General features: G+C 29.2%; 1 protein-coding gene across 1 annotated transcript; it reads right to left on the bottom strand.

The window, feature by feature from the left end:
• Positions 1–6,359: 6,359 nt before the first annotated feature.
• On the bottom strand, positions 6,360–9,536 carry LOC100569782. The gene is made up of 2 exons (XM_008183963.1): positions 9,407–9,536; positions 6,360–6,742 (listed from the first exon to the last, which is right to left on the bottom strand). The coding sequence occupies exon 2, from the start codon at positions 6,735–6,737 to the stop codon at positions 6,411–6,413; it is 327 nt and encodes a 108-aa protein (XP_008182185.1). The 5' UTR covers positions 6,738–6,742; positions 9,407–9,536; the 3' UTR covers positions 6,360–6,410.
• Positions 9,537–13,983: the final 4,447 nt, after the last annotated feature.

Genomic DNA, 13,983 nt, shown 5'->3' on the forward strand with positions numbered 1-13,983 from the left:
AAAAGCACGTTCTACACAATATTTCTGATGTTTTGGATTTTACTAGGGGTTAATTGATGCATTAGAAAATTAATTATGTCGTATAACAAACTTATCCGTATTTTACACAGTTTAAATAGGCAACTCCTGCTTTAATATAGTATGCACACACCGTCGTGCAGTTATTATTATTTTTTTTTACTTAGCTGTGGCGCTGCATATTTTCTACAAACTCTATACATTTTTAAAAATATTTTCACTTTTATTGAGCTATTTATAAACATAATACTACATTATCATTTGTTTTAGATGTTCATTCTTTATTTGATAAGATTTTTAAATATCGGTCTTAAGACCTGAAAAGGTACTATATAAGTTGTTTTTTCAACAGTATAAAAATATCAAAATACTCCTCTAATCAGGGCTCGAAAACGTTTATATAACGTTATAATTATAACGTTATACTTGTCAAAAAACGATTGAAAAAGATAACAGAAAACAAAACGGTAAACAGTAAACGGTAATATTAAATTATCACTAAACAAAACGATGCAATGAACGACAGTTTTAGTAAAACATAAAACGAAACGAAACATGAAAACGAAAAAAATAGTTAAACAGTAAGTGAAAATAAAACGTTACATAACAATAAATATAACGTTTTCATAATAAATTATTACTTACGTATTATGTTATAATAATATTATAATATAATAAATATTGATATTTATTATTTATAGATGATTTCAGCAATAATTGTACTAATCTCTAATGGCATTCCATGGTTTATTTAATTTTAAACTTGTGTCTGGTTGATGGTTATATTGTGTTGCCGTGTTGTTATATTTAAGGAATTAATCGGAATAATAGTTAAGATTATAATTCATAGAACAAAAATAGTATTAACAACTTACTAAAATTATGAGTAAAATATTAAAATACCCCATGTTATTCCACGTGGAGCAACGTTATTTTTATTTGTTGATAAATCTATTATCTAGTGAATAGTATCTACAATAATATATTGATTCCGACGCACGCGTCGCAAATGTGTGCGTGATTTTAATTTTTAACGTTTTGCCGTTTTGGATTATTTCATATTTACTGTTTCACGACTCGCGAGTGTGAGTGGTTTTAGTTTTTATTCGTCAATAATCGATTTGCAAAATGCCAAGAACGAAATCTAACCCAGTTGGTCGTATGTTCTTTCAATATAATTTAAATACAAACGAAAGTACCCGTTAAGTTTCAAATTGTAAGAATCCTGTGAGAACAGTTAATCATTCTTATTTATAAATAATAACTGTAAAATGTAAGACTAGATAATGTTATAATTTTCAATAGTATTAAATACTTAGGTAAATATAAAAATGAATAACGTTTTAATTTTCAATAACGACAAACAGAATATTTGAATAACGTTTAAATTACTAATAACGATAAACGCATAACATGTGTAACGTTTTAATTCTGTATAACGATTAACTCAATACATGTATAACGTTTTAAATCTAAATAACGATAAACGCAAAAATTCTGTAACGTTTTAATTGTAAATAACGTTAAACGGATTTTTTTTTCAAATTCGAGCCCTGCCACTAATTGTATTTGCTTATTTCTAATTTGCTTAATACACAAAAAAGCGAATACGATTTAAAAATAAATAATTATATTTAGTTTCAAATATTCAATTCTAATATGATTGGTTCTAGACTTTTGATTGGAATCATTTGTTCATGATTAGGGACTCCAATCAAGTGCATCGGTATATTGATATATTTTCTCTGTAGGCAACATTTTTTGTGTTCGATGTGTATGTGTTCCACATATCTCGCAAGCATAAGCGTGTTTACGGGAGTGGTTGGCTGGGCTCTGCCCCCCCCCCGGAAGACTGTGCCTCCAACAAAAGTATGCCAGGATTAAAAAAAAGTCGTACGGTGTGTACCCTGGCAGTACCTATAGCTTTTTATTAATTGTATAATTTTAAGTTCCGCATTTATTAATTAGTGATTATATTATCATATAATATTATGTTCCTCAATAATTCTTTATAACTACATAACAATATAACATGGTACTGTTGTGCCCATTTACTAGGTCTTGCGCTGTGATATCACAAAATAAATAAAATTTTATCTAACCTGTGATAATATGGTTTTATCAGTTGAAAAATGAAAATATCAAATTACCAATTATTATTTCAAAAATATGTTCAAATACCTATTTTATTTGTTTAAATTATTTAAATTTTATCAGAAACTCAAAATATTTATTACTGATTAGTTAATAGTTTTACAATGTTTATGTTGTTTACCTTGTATAATGGATGAATAATGGATTTGACAATGGTTATACTATTTGATTATAATTAAAAAATATTCCTACTATTGTGAATTTTGTAACATAAAAAAATAATGTTTATTCATGTCTAAAAAAAAAATAGTATTATTAATAATAGGTTTGTTCCAACACACGGTCAAACTATCATAGAACTTTTCCGTTCCAACCCGCCTAAAACTCAAACTCAAACTGTTGGATGGTTGTTCCAACACGTTATCAGACCAGTTTATGATTGGTTATTGACAGTCAAAACGATCGCGGATTGCTTACCGGACTGGGAGTCCGAGACACAGTAATCATACAATCTCTTATCTCTTATCTATTAGGCTTTGGTAAGTCTATTGTGGATCGTCAGAAATGCGTTCCAACAGTGCAGTGGTCAAAATCCATGATCAGTCCACGGTAGCGCATGCACCGTAAATCAATCATGGATCAGTCGGCAACTAGTCTAATGTGATAATTATGTGATCAGGTACAATAGTAATTGGAATGCAGTAGCCTCAACAATTAATCTCAACGGATATCGGGATATATTATTATTACCTAGCCATAATGTCTATTTAATAAAATATAATAATATTATATATCGGAGGACGAGGTGGCCGAGCGGTCTAAGGCGCTGCCATCGCTGGTTCGATCCTCGGCCACTGGGTGGCATTTTTTTCGGGCAAGTCACGGTGTCCGGAGAACAAGTGCTGCCATCCCCCACCCGGGCATGGCAGATACCTACGGGTGCCCAAATCAAAAATTCTGCCACAACAAACACATACGTGTTCCTCCCCTAACAAACAAAAAACAAAAATAACTAATGGCCTAAGTTGCCGGGCTTAATCTCAATAAAATTATATTTTGTAAATCCATTTTTTAAACAAATAAAAATGTCTATATTGAAAAATATTCTGACTAAGATGAAGTTTTTCGATTTATTCATAATAACTACGTATCTAATATTTATAGTATATATTTTATTATATTTATGGTATTTATAACTATATGCCTTGTATAGATATAATTATATTTTGTTATTCGTTCAATATTTTTTTTAACTGATACCTAGTTAAACATTTATTAGGACATAACAATATTAATTGATAAATATATATATATCAGTTTTATATTTTTTCAATTGATTATTTAAATAGGTAACAAGTTTCTTTTTTTAATTAACATTACGTAGGATACAACATCACGCCATTAAAATTGAAAATTAACAGTACATAAAACATATTTATTTAATCTTTTTAAAACTTAAATTTAATAAAAAAAAAAAACTATTCATATTGACTCACGGTGGCTGAAATAAGTAGGTCATGTTTTTTTATATTTGTTAGTTATTATAAAATACCAGGTTAAAATAAATCATGAAATATAGATAGAAGCTTACAGGAAAAAGTTAAAATAATATAATATATTTTTCTAATAACTTTCCATTCAATTAGAATATTTTAAATCTAAAAAGTAATTTTATTATAGATAAAAATAATATGTGAAATATTGTTAATTACTTTGTTGCGGTATATTAATTTGAATGATAATTATTTCCAAAATACGCATTAGTTATAACACGGCGTCTTGAGTAGGCCATTTCGGTACAGTGATGTCGAGAATCCATTTTTACGATATCTTATTGGCATGGTTGCATCAATATAAATAAGCATAGTGACATTTGTACGAAATAAGTTTAATTTACATGACTTTGACGACTAAATACAACTATAGACAAAAACTTACCATTAATGGTACCAAAGAACTGATGCCATTTGGTATTTTATGTTATAATTTTTAGCCATAATTATCAAATTACAAATTAGACCTTCAAAAAATCACTTATTTAATATTTATCTGTTTAATGTCAATAAATCGTAAACAATTGGTAAGATTTTTTTTTTACTTATAGCATTTAATTTTCGAGTGTGTTGTATAATCTATAGTTGTAAAAAAATATTTTAAACTATTTAAATGTTTCATATAATATTATAATAAAATGTATGTACCTTCAATCAATCTATTAATTTAACTTTTTGCAGTAAATACCAATATTTTTTTTAACAATTTTTTAGTTTTAACTTTCAGAGGTGTTTGTTTCTTCTAAATTACTTAGCTCTGGAAGTTATTTTTATTTCTTGCTCTCGAAATTATATTTACCGTTACTAATTCTACATGAAGTAGTGTTTGCCGTTTGGTCGATGATTTGGAATTTTACAGTGTACCTTTTGTACCTACCTAGTACATATACCTTAAACAATTTGAGAATGTTTTACTCAAATTAAGCAAACTTTATCTTTTTATATATATATAATATATTATATTACTGTGGATATTTCCAAAACCATGTGGTCATTATTATATGCCCACCTCTGGTACATGATTATGTATAAAGTATTTTCTTTACATATACCATGTTTTTCAACGTTTAAAATTGTAATAATTCGAGTATTACATTATAATTATTAATTCGCGCGGGTGTGGCTTGATCGGTACCGGGTGCGGAGCGCGCGAGGGGAGGGTTACCGACTGCGCTTATCTGAGCTGGTTACATTATTTTAATATTAGATAAGACTTCTGCTGGACCTGGTGGTGGGGCCAAAGTTCGTGCCAGCTGAATGAAACGACTTATTATTTATGTTACTTGCTGCTACGGAGCCCTTCATTTTCTAGTCCGGCTCGCACTTGACCGCTTTTTTATATATTTAGTGTAACTCAAAAAGTAATTACTTACCGTAGAAACTTCAAATTCTCACCAAATATTAATATGACAGTTTTTCATACATGTTGAAATTTAAAAATATTTTGACTAATTTTGAGCTATTTATACTCCAAGACAATGATGAATTAGAATAAATAAAAAAAAAATTAAATGTATATTATAGGTATGTTAAGCAGATTTATTTTCCATAATAATATAATATATCTTGTTCTTTAATATTTTATATTCATGTTAATCAGATTTGTTAATTAGTTATAATATTATATTATTTGGTTTTAGATGTTTAGCTAAATACTATATGATACTATACTAAGCTCAAATATATAAATATTCTGTATTTTAGTATTTAAGAAACCATGATTTCTATTATTATTTACGTTATTTTTTATCTAACCTTGTATAGGTCGTGGGAAAAATTGTATACAAATCATTAAATTTATTTTTAATATTTGGTTCAGGGACTGGAACCGTTTGAATTTATCGATATCTGTGCAGGTACCAGTTCTCCAAAATAAAAATAATGATTCTGGTTCGATTCTGATTCTTTGATGAAAAAAAATAAAGGCACCGGTTCCAATTACTTTCGGTACCAAAAAGTATAATAATTTTAAATACCGATCCGGAATGCGGACTTAATTAATAGTATGAGAAATATTATAAAAACTCAAAGCATAGATTATACACAAGACAGTAATACCTTTAAATTATTTTATTTTTGAACCTAAAAGTACTTTATTGATTTAAAAATTCCGATGCGCTACCAGTTCTTTATATATTATTAAAACAAAGATTTCAGTTCCAGAACCGGTTATCTTAGGTTCGGTTCCAGTCCCTGATTTGGTTACCTTGACCTTATTTTAATTTAAAATTTGTATTTTTCATGACTGTACTTCAAAACGACCCATGTTTTCGATATCATATAAAGTTGTTGTCTATAAGAACTTATTGATAACTGACGTAGCGGGTCCGGGTCGGGTAGACAAAGGAAAGCATTACCAGTTTTATTACGTTTCGTCGCTAGCAATAACTTGTTAGTAATTAATATTAACCAAACGTATCAATATAGCGCATTATTTTAATTTTAATTAAAAAATAGCACAGTCATTTATACAAACTATACTGACAGTTTTTTACGTATTAACATTTCAACCTCTGACAATTTCCTGCTAAAACAAAACTGAAATGCCGATTAATCCCTTACACAAACCCTTTATGTGCGTATAAAAATGTATATATTATTAACTATTACAGGTGGGTATCATATTTTAATTTATGGAATAAAAGTATGAAAAGGATTATATATATATTAATTTGAAAATAATAACAAATCAACTTAATGCATATAATATTATGTATAATGTCTTATAAAATTGTAATAATAAATTCAATCGTTTTTATTTTTAATCACATTTCCGAGCACATCCATTGCCATACCAATAATGTCTGCAACAACCGATATAGGAATGCTTTTTAACATGGGTAAAGCAGTTTCATTTGAATTTATGATATTTCCATATGAATCTGTTGTATTAATGTCGTATGAAGCTTCAATTTCAGATTTATTATATGTCTTGTTGCTTAACATTTTATATGCCTCCTTATTATCTTCATATTTTGGTGTGACTGATTTCAGATTCTCGTAGTTCAATGTTGCTGCCTGATTAAGAATAATCATCGTTGATAAAACAACCAATAATTGCACCGGAAACATTTTGTCTATAAAACAATTTAAATACATATTATCGTGATTATTAATAGAATAAAATACATACGCTAAATATAACAACATACGCAGATTTAAAAAACCAAATTAAGGATCGCATACAATTCAAATGGAAAATGCACAGGCATAAACAGAAGACTAAGCTAAGAAGAATAAAGAACATCATTTTCGACTGGCCAAACTATTCCTTCCGAGTAGAAGTGATACTGTAGTTATAACAGACTCGGACTCGGCCACACCCGTCTTACACATGGGTACCTCATGGACAAAGAACGAAAAACCACAGTCCATTTCCTGTGGAACTGAACTCTCAGTCAACCATGTAATCACCGAATGCCTCCAATACGCAGATGAACATAAAAACTTCCGCATACTCAACACACTAGATTCAGCACTCGGACAAGACACAGATACCACCATACAAATCCTTAAATTCTTAATAAAAACAAATCTATACAGTAAAATTTAAGTTTAACTTTATAAAAAAAAAAAAAAAAAATAATTCTAAACAATTGTAACTATTGGCTTTTGTCGTCGATGTTAATTAAGAACAATGAAAAAAAAAAAATTACATACACCGTGTGGTATAGAAAATATATTAATTTAATGGTTCAATATAATCCAATTGACCAATTATGGGACTGAATTATGTTTAACAGACCATTAGCTCACTACCTATTGGTCCGTTAAATATTTAATGATTGTTCATGCTATACTCTTATACTCATAACCAATGTCACACAAACCAACAATCCATCTACAAACACATCCAATTATTAGGCATATGGGTAAACCTACTTATAAAGGCCCCGAGCTTGATATAGAATGATAGGTCTCAAGCCGTTCCAATAAAGCAAAGCAATTAGTCAGTCTACTTTCCACATTTAAACCTTCAACAACAACCCACCAGCCATAACCGATAGATTGAAGGTACAAGACTCCGACGACACATCGATACAGTAAAAATACTAGCGACCGAACAAAACCCGGTGTTTACGAATACTCGACCATCGGGATAAGCTGGCCAAAGGCAATCGACTACGCCAACTTCAGCAGTACGCTGGAGCTAGAGATTATGAACATCAGAAGACCGGTCAAACATCACGAAATAGTAAGGGACTAAAGAGTCGTAACCGCTGTACCATCGTTGACGCCAATGACGACGTGTTTTGAGTAACCTACAGACTACAATATACGACCAAGGACGACTACGAAGACGTGCACTACTAAAAGTTAATCGTCATACCTATAGACACCCGGCTAGCGCTTTCGACGTGATGTCACGATAATCGTCCTAGGACGTAGGTACTATACGAAACGTCAGTGGCATCACCACTGTCAGCGAAGCCTTCCCAGCCAGCGGTTAATCCCGACAGGTGACTTATGGGAACCATGAAACAGGCCTTTTTAGGGCGACTAATCTACGTACACAAACCACACCTCTCTAGGCCACGCTCTCTAATATGATACTTCCGATCGGATGCCACTTTTGTAAGCAGTTCCATTAGTGTCATACCCCAAACCGACAATTGTATGTTCGTTAAAAAAATTTCAGAAATCATCAGATGTCGTGATGTCTGATCACGTAAGAGTAGGGATCAAAATGCCGAACAAATTCTTAAAAATTCGGAAAAAACAGTTTTTTTCCCAGAGCCTTGGAAAATACCGAAAAATTGGAGAATAATAAAATAATACATTTCCGAAAAAAAGTTTTCGGAAAATTAAAAAACCAAATATTTTGATAATTATAAAATTGTACCTATTTATGCTTAAAAACTAAAATAATAAAAATAAAAAAGTAAAAAAAAGTATTTTAAAAAATAGGTCGCTATTATTTCACATTTGGCAATACGGTTATCAATGTATCATTGAATTAAAATTAAACTATTAAAATATTAGGTATTATAATAGGGATATTTCAATATTTGTTCAAAAAATAACGTTTGACAAATGAGTAATGACAATATTAATTCTTAAAAAAATACGTAACAAGAAAACATCATTGGCGAGATACGATAATATTTTATAAAAAAAAACTATTTTTTCATTTATTTTTTCTATTTTCGGGAAAACCCATTTTTTCCGGAAATTTAAAATGATCCCAAATTTTCCGAATTTTGATGCCTATGTAAGAGGCGATTATCAACCCACAAATGTTGTATATATTTAATTCAATGATGGAAATAAACAAAAACCTTATTCCTGACATCATCGAAGGTCTTTTTATTGTTATGAGAGGGTATCTCACACAGTGGGAGTAACGTATCACCATAATTTAACAAAATCAAAATTATTAATTTAAAATAAACATAGAGTAGGTATCTTATGTTATATCATAATTCATGTTAACCGATATTTATACGTTGAATTGCATTTGTTAGTATTAGAACATTAGAAACATTATATAAAGACAATATCAGGTAGGTACTTTCACCCAAAACGTTTGTTTGTCAAACTACTATAATAGGTACATTTATCTTATTTTTAATAATATTATTGGTGGACACATGGAGACACATTTTGTAAAATTCAGGAAAAATTATATTGATTTGGTACACCAAATGATGTTATGTTGATTTTTACAAAATTGTTGTTCTTTTAATTTAAAAACAATAATATTAAGTAAATTTAAATAATAATATATTATAAGTACAAACCTGGTATTTTGATGTATGACGATTGTATAGGTAACGAAACTAGCTGATGATAATATAATAGTTTCCACTAGCACTCTTTAAATACTTTTTTTTTTTACTGTGTCTACAGTTTTAATTTTATTATAAGCATTAAATATTTTTAATACACACAAAATTTGATTAAACTTATGTATATTGACGTTACTTTTATAACCTAAGACGTAGGTAGTTGATAATGGCATTGATATATTTAATTTTGTAATAATTAAGTACCTACAATTTATTAACACAGGGTAATTATTTTTCAACATTTACGATTATTGAGTTAGAAAACTAATTAATGTGCTCCTGAGACATGTTGCACCTGCATTTAGTCATCTAGATTATAGCCAATTTATAGCATTTCATAATTATGTGTATAATAATATATTAATTATAGATTGGTTTTTTTAGTAGCATTAACAATAATATATGAAAAAACATAATTTATGATTAATTTTATTTAATATTATTGTTTTAACATTTTAGGTACCTAAAATTAATTAGTCAATTTTAAATTCTTTGAGGTATGAAATAAACAAAAGTATAGTAAAGAATAGGTACCGTATGATTTAATGAAATGATTATGCTACCCCTGTATCATATTATCAACAGTGACAATTAGTGATTAACGTCAGAAATAGTGTTGGTTAACAGCTAATGAATTATTTATTTTTGATAATGTTAAATGTTTATTTAGAATTTGGAATGATTATAATTTACTCATAAACTTAGTATTTGTACTCGTTATTTTTAAGGTTGCACCACCTTTTGGTACTGTAAAAATTCTTTAATTTTCTACTTCAGTATCTTTTCTAGTAAATTGAATTTAGTTCGTACTTTGTGTGTTAAAAAGTAAATTGCCAATCGTTTTTAAAAGCATTGGGAAAAACAAAAACAGAGATTTACTTAAAACTAATTGATAACTCACGATATTACAAAAATAATAAGTATAATTTTGTTTCAATAATATAATCATATCACCGGATTTGGTTCATGACCAGTAACCGCGGTGAAAGTGTTGTAGATTACGGTGCAGCTGATGGCAGGAACTGGCGCCACTGACGAGGACATGTTATTTCGGTGTTGACGAAGGCGAACACGCAAATTAATTAAACTTTTCAACAGTTGCGATGCCTAAATGCCTTATTGTATCATATATCGATATTTTTAGACTTAAGTTAAATTAATGGAATATGACACAATATATTTCTAAATCATTATATTATATAATATTACTTTATTCAATAATTTGATTTTTTTCCTTTTGGTGGGTAATAATATTAATTAAATAATATTAATTTTTCATTTCTTATACCCTTGCAGCTAGACAATAATCAAAACATGTAGTAGGTAGGTACCATAGAGGTATCAACGTATTATTATAATATTATATTATGCTGCAACTGTACCACGACAACAGGAATAGTGAATTTCGTCAGAATGGTGATGGCAAACTAATAAAAAATTATTTTGTATTTATACCGCTTAATATTTATTTAGAATTTGTACTGATAATTATTTTCTTAACATTTGTACTTTTAATTTTCTGTTTATGATTTTTACTGCTATTACTATTCAAAGTTACAGATGAAAGAAGTTTTTTTAATTTATGCTGGTAGTCAATGCTAGTTATAACTTGTAATTGGTATAGCTGTCTCAGAGAGATTCAAATTTAAACATTTTTAGTTTTGAGAACAGTGTTTTAATTTTTTTGATTATGATTTGGGACTTAGATCAAATTGTTACATTTTTCGTTTTCATTTTATTTAATATTTAGTTGTATATCATCAAAATTTGTATTCATAAATTAAATTAGTACATAGAATTATGTTTGTATGAAAATAATTATTTTAACTATAATTATAATTGCTGTAGGTATATAATTCTAATAGAAACAATATTAGTTTTTCGAATTGTTTTAAATTCTGCGTTTTCCATTTGGGTTTTGTCAAACATAATAAGTACCGTCAAAAATTAAAAAAAAAAAATAATGGAAAAATGTAATAGATTTTATTGCTTTGAAATAAATAACTCAAAAAGAGTCAAAATATTGATAATTTAATTGTCTTTAGGAAATGCTATTAACGTTTGGTGAAAATTTAAAGTATCTACGGTTTTTAATTTATGAATTCTAACAAAATATCTAATCTTGATAAATGATAAATTGTTAATTAACAGGTGAATTATATCCAATATCGTTAACATTTTAAATTCAAATGATCATAAGAAATTAATTATAGTTTCTAGTAATCTTTTTTTTTTCTTTAAATGTAGAAAACTGTAATGTGGAATCTTCTATTCAATTTTCATATTTTAGGTATGAAAACAATCATTTCTATAAATGTCTAAGTCAAGTAGTATATTGTGTGACAGGAGTGGGAAGTGAGCTATTTTAGTAGCTGGTGAGTGCTGCATTTTACTCAAGACTGAAATCGCCTTCCCGCAAAAGCCACACATACTTTTTTTTGTCATGACTCTGTTTTCATCGGTCATGGAATAGGTGATGCAGGGATATATGCAACCACCTGACTATAATTCTATGAAAACAATATTTCACGAGAGAAACAATTTATTTTATGCGTCAAGCATGGAGGTTATTATATGAATATAAGATGTAAGCAAATGTCCATGTATGTAAGGACCGTGGTATAGATTTCAATACAAATAATAATTGTTATATTAAAATAAAATAATAATAAAAAATGTAATCTTGGCAAAAGTAATGCACTATGTAGCGATCTACGCAACAATTTGATTATTCTACGAAAGCGGGCCTAGGGCCCTCTTATATAGATACAAAAATAAGAATCTCTAAAAATAAATCAAAATGCTCAAAATATTTCTTTTTAAATAAATATATAACATACCTTACGGGGAACTTTTAATCATATGCAGTTAACTTTAGAATTTAATAGTAAATCGTATTCATTCTAATATTAAAATTAACAGAGTAAAATTTATTTTTAAAAACGTAAAATTTACCATGTTGTGCATTTGTAAGACGGAATCAACACATGCGGCTAGGACATCGTTATTAACGGCTATAATTGTTACATCGATTTAATATAATTAAAAGTTTTTACTTCACCTCCATTCTTATACTGGAGAATCATTGTTAATTACACGTTTGAACACACGATGATAAAAAAAAAAACGTTTTTATGCTAATTCAACGGCTGTTAATTTTTACTTTTAATAGCATATAATTGACGAGGTGTTTTTAACTGGTAAGTAGGTACCCATCTTTTCTAATATTGTTGTAAATTAGTAAATGGTTTACACTTTGGATTCTGAGCCTAGCGAGGAATGTATTAGCTTTACAATGATGTGTGGTTTATTGTTTTTTTTTCATCATCACGTTTTGGATCAAAGGAATTTCCGTTTTTGAACATTGAGGATCGTCCCTGACTGCATTTTCAATCTAGTTGATTGGTATGGGGGAAATAAAATTCCCAGTACATTTCTCAATAATAGCGAAACACTAACAATAAAACCATAGGAAACACAAATATTTACACAAGTACAACACCAGTATTCGACAAATTCGAAGTATGTAGGTACTTTGATGTTGTATAAAAAATTTAAATATAAACTTGAAACTAGCTTACTAAATACTAGTATATACTATTATATAATTTGCTACAGACTTTATACATTTATAAAAATATTTTCCCTTTTATTTAGCTATTTATATACATACTACATTATCATTTGCTTTAGATGTTCGTTCTCTGTTTGATAAGATTTTTAACTATCGGTATTAAGACCTGAAAAGGTACTATATAATTTGCTCTTTCAACAGTATAAAAATATCGAAATACTCCTCAAATTGTATTTTTGATGAGTGTTTAAATTTTGAATAGTATACCATTGAATTCGAATTTAACACATTCATTTACAGTAATCTAATAATTGAGTCTGGTTGTTGCAAAGAATATCTCTGAATAGTGCACAGTGCATTACCTTTGCCGACTTGTCATGATCAATGAACGCAGAAGCGTGACAAAAAATAGTATGTGTGGCTCGTGCAGGAAGGAAATTTCAGTCTTTAGTGAAATGCGGCCCACGACTGCGACTCGCTACATACGTCGCCCGCGCCTGAAATTGCTCACTTCCAGCCCTTGCCACACAATATACTATTGTAATATATACCTACAAGTAATACCTGAAGTACCTTCGATGATGCTATATACCTACTATTATTTTTATTATTTTTTTTTGTATTAATTAACCTGCGGAATTTTAGGCCATTGAGTGGTTTTTACTGTGGGGGAGGGTAGGTACTGTACGTTTTAAACACGTGTGTTTTATGGATTTGGCAGATTTTTTAGCGGGCACCTGTAAGTATCTGCCATGCCAGGGTGGGGGGATGGTGGCATTTTTCTCCAGACACCATGACTTGGCCAAAGAAAAATGTCGTGCGCGGCCGACATCGAACCGGCGACAGTGTGCGACGTGTGTCGCAACCGACGCCTTAATCCGCTCGGCCACTCCGTCCACCATTATTATTATGACGTATAAACAGTAAACACTATGTCGCATATAACATTTGATAT

The sequence above is a fragment of the Acyrthosiphon pisum genome, chromosome X (assembly GCF_005508785.2).
Source record: "Acyrthosiphon pisum isolate AL4f chromosome X, pea_aphid_22Mar2018_4r6ur, whole genome shotgun sequence".
Taxonomy (NCBI): domain Eukaryota; kingdom Metazoa; phylum Arthropoda; class Insecta; order Hemiptera; family Aphididae; genus Acyrthosiphon; species Acyrthosiphon pisum.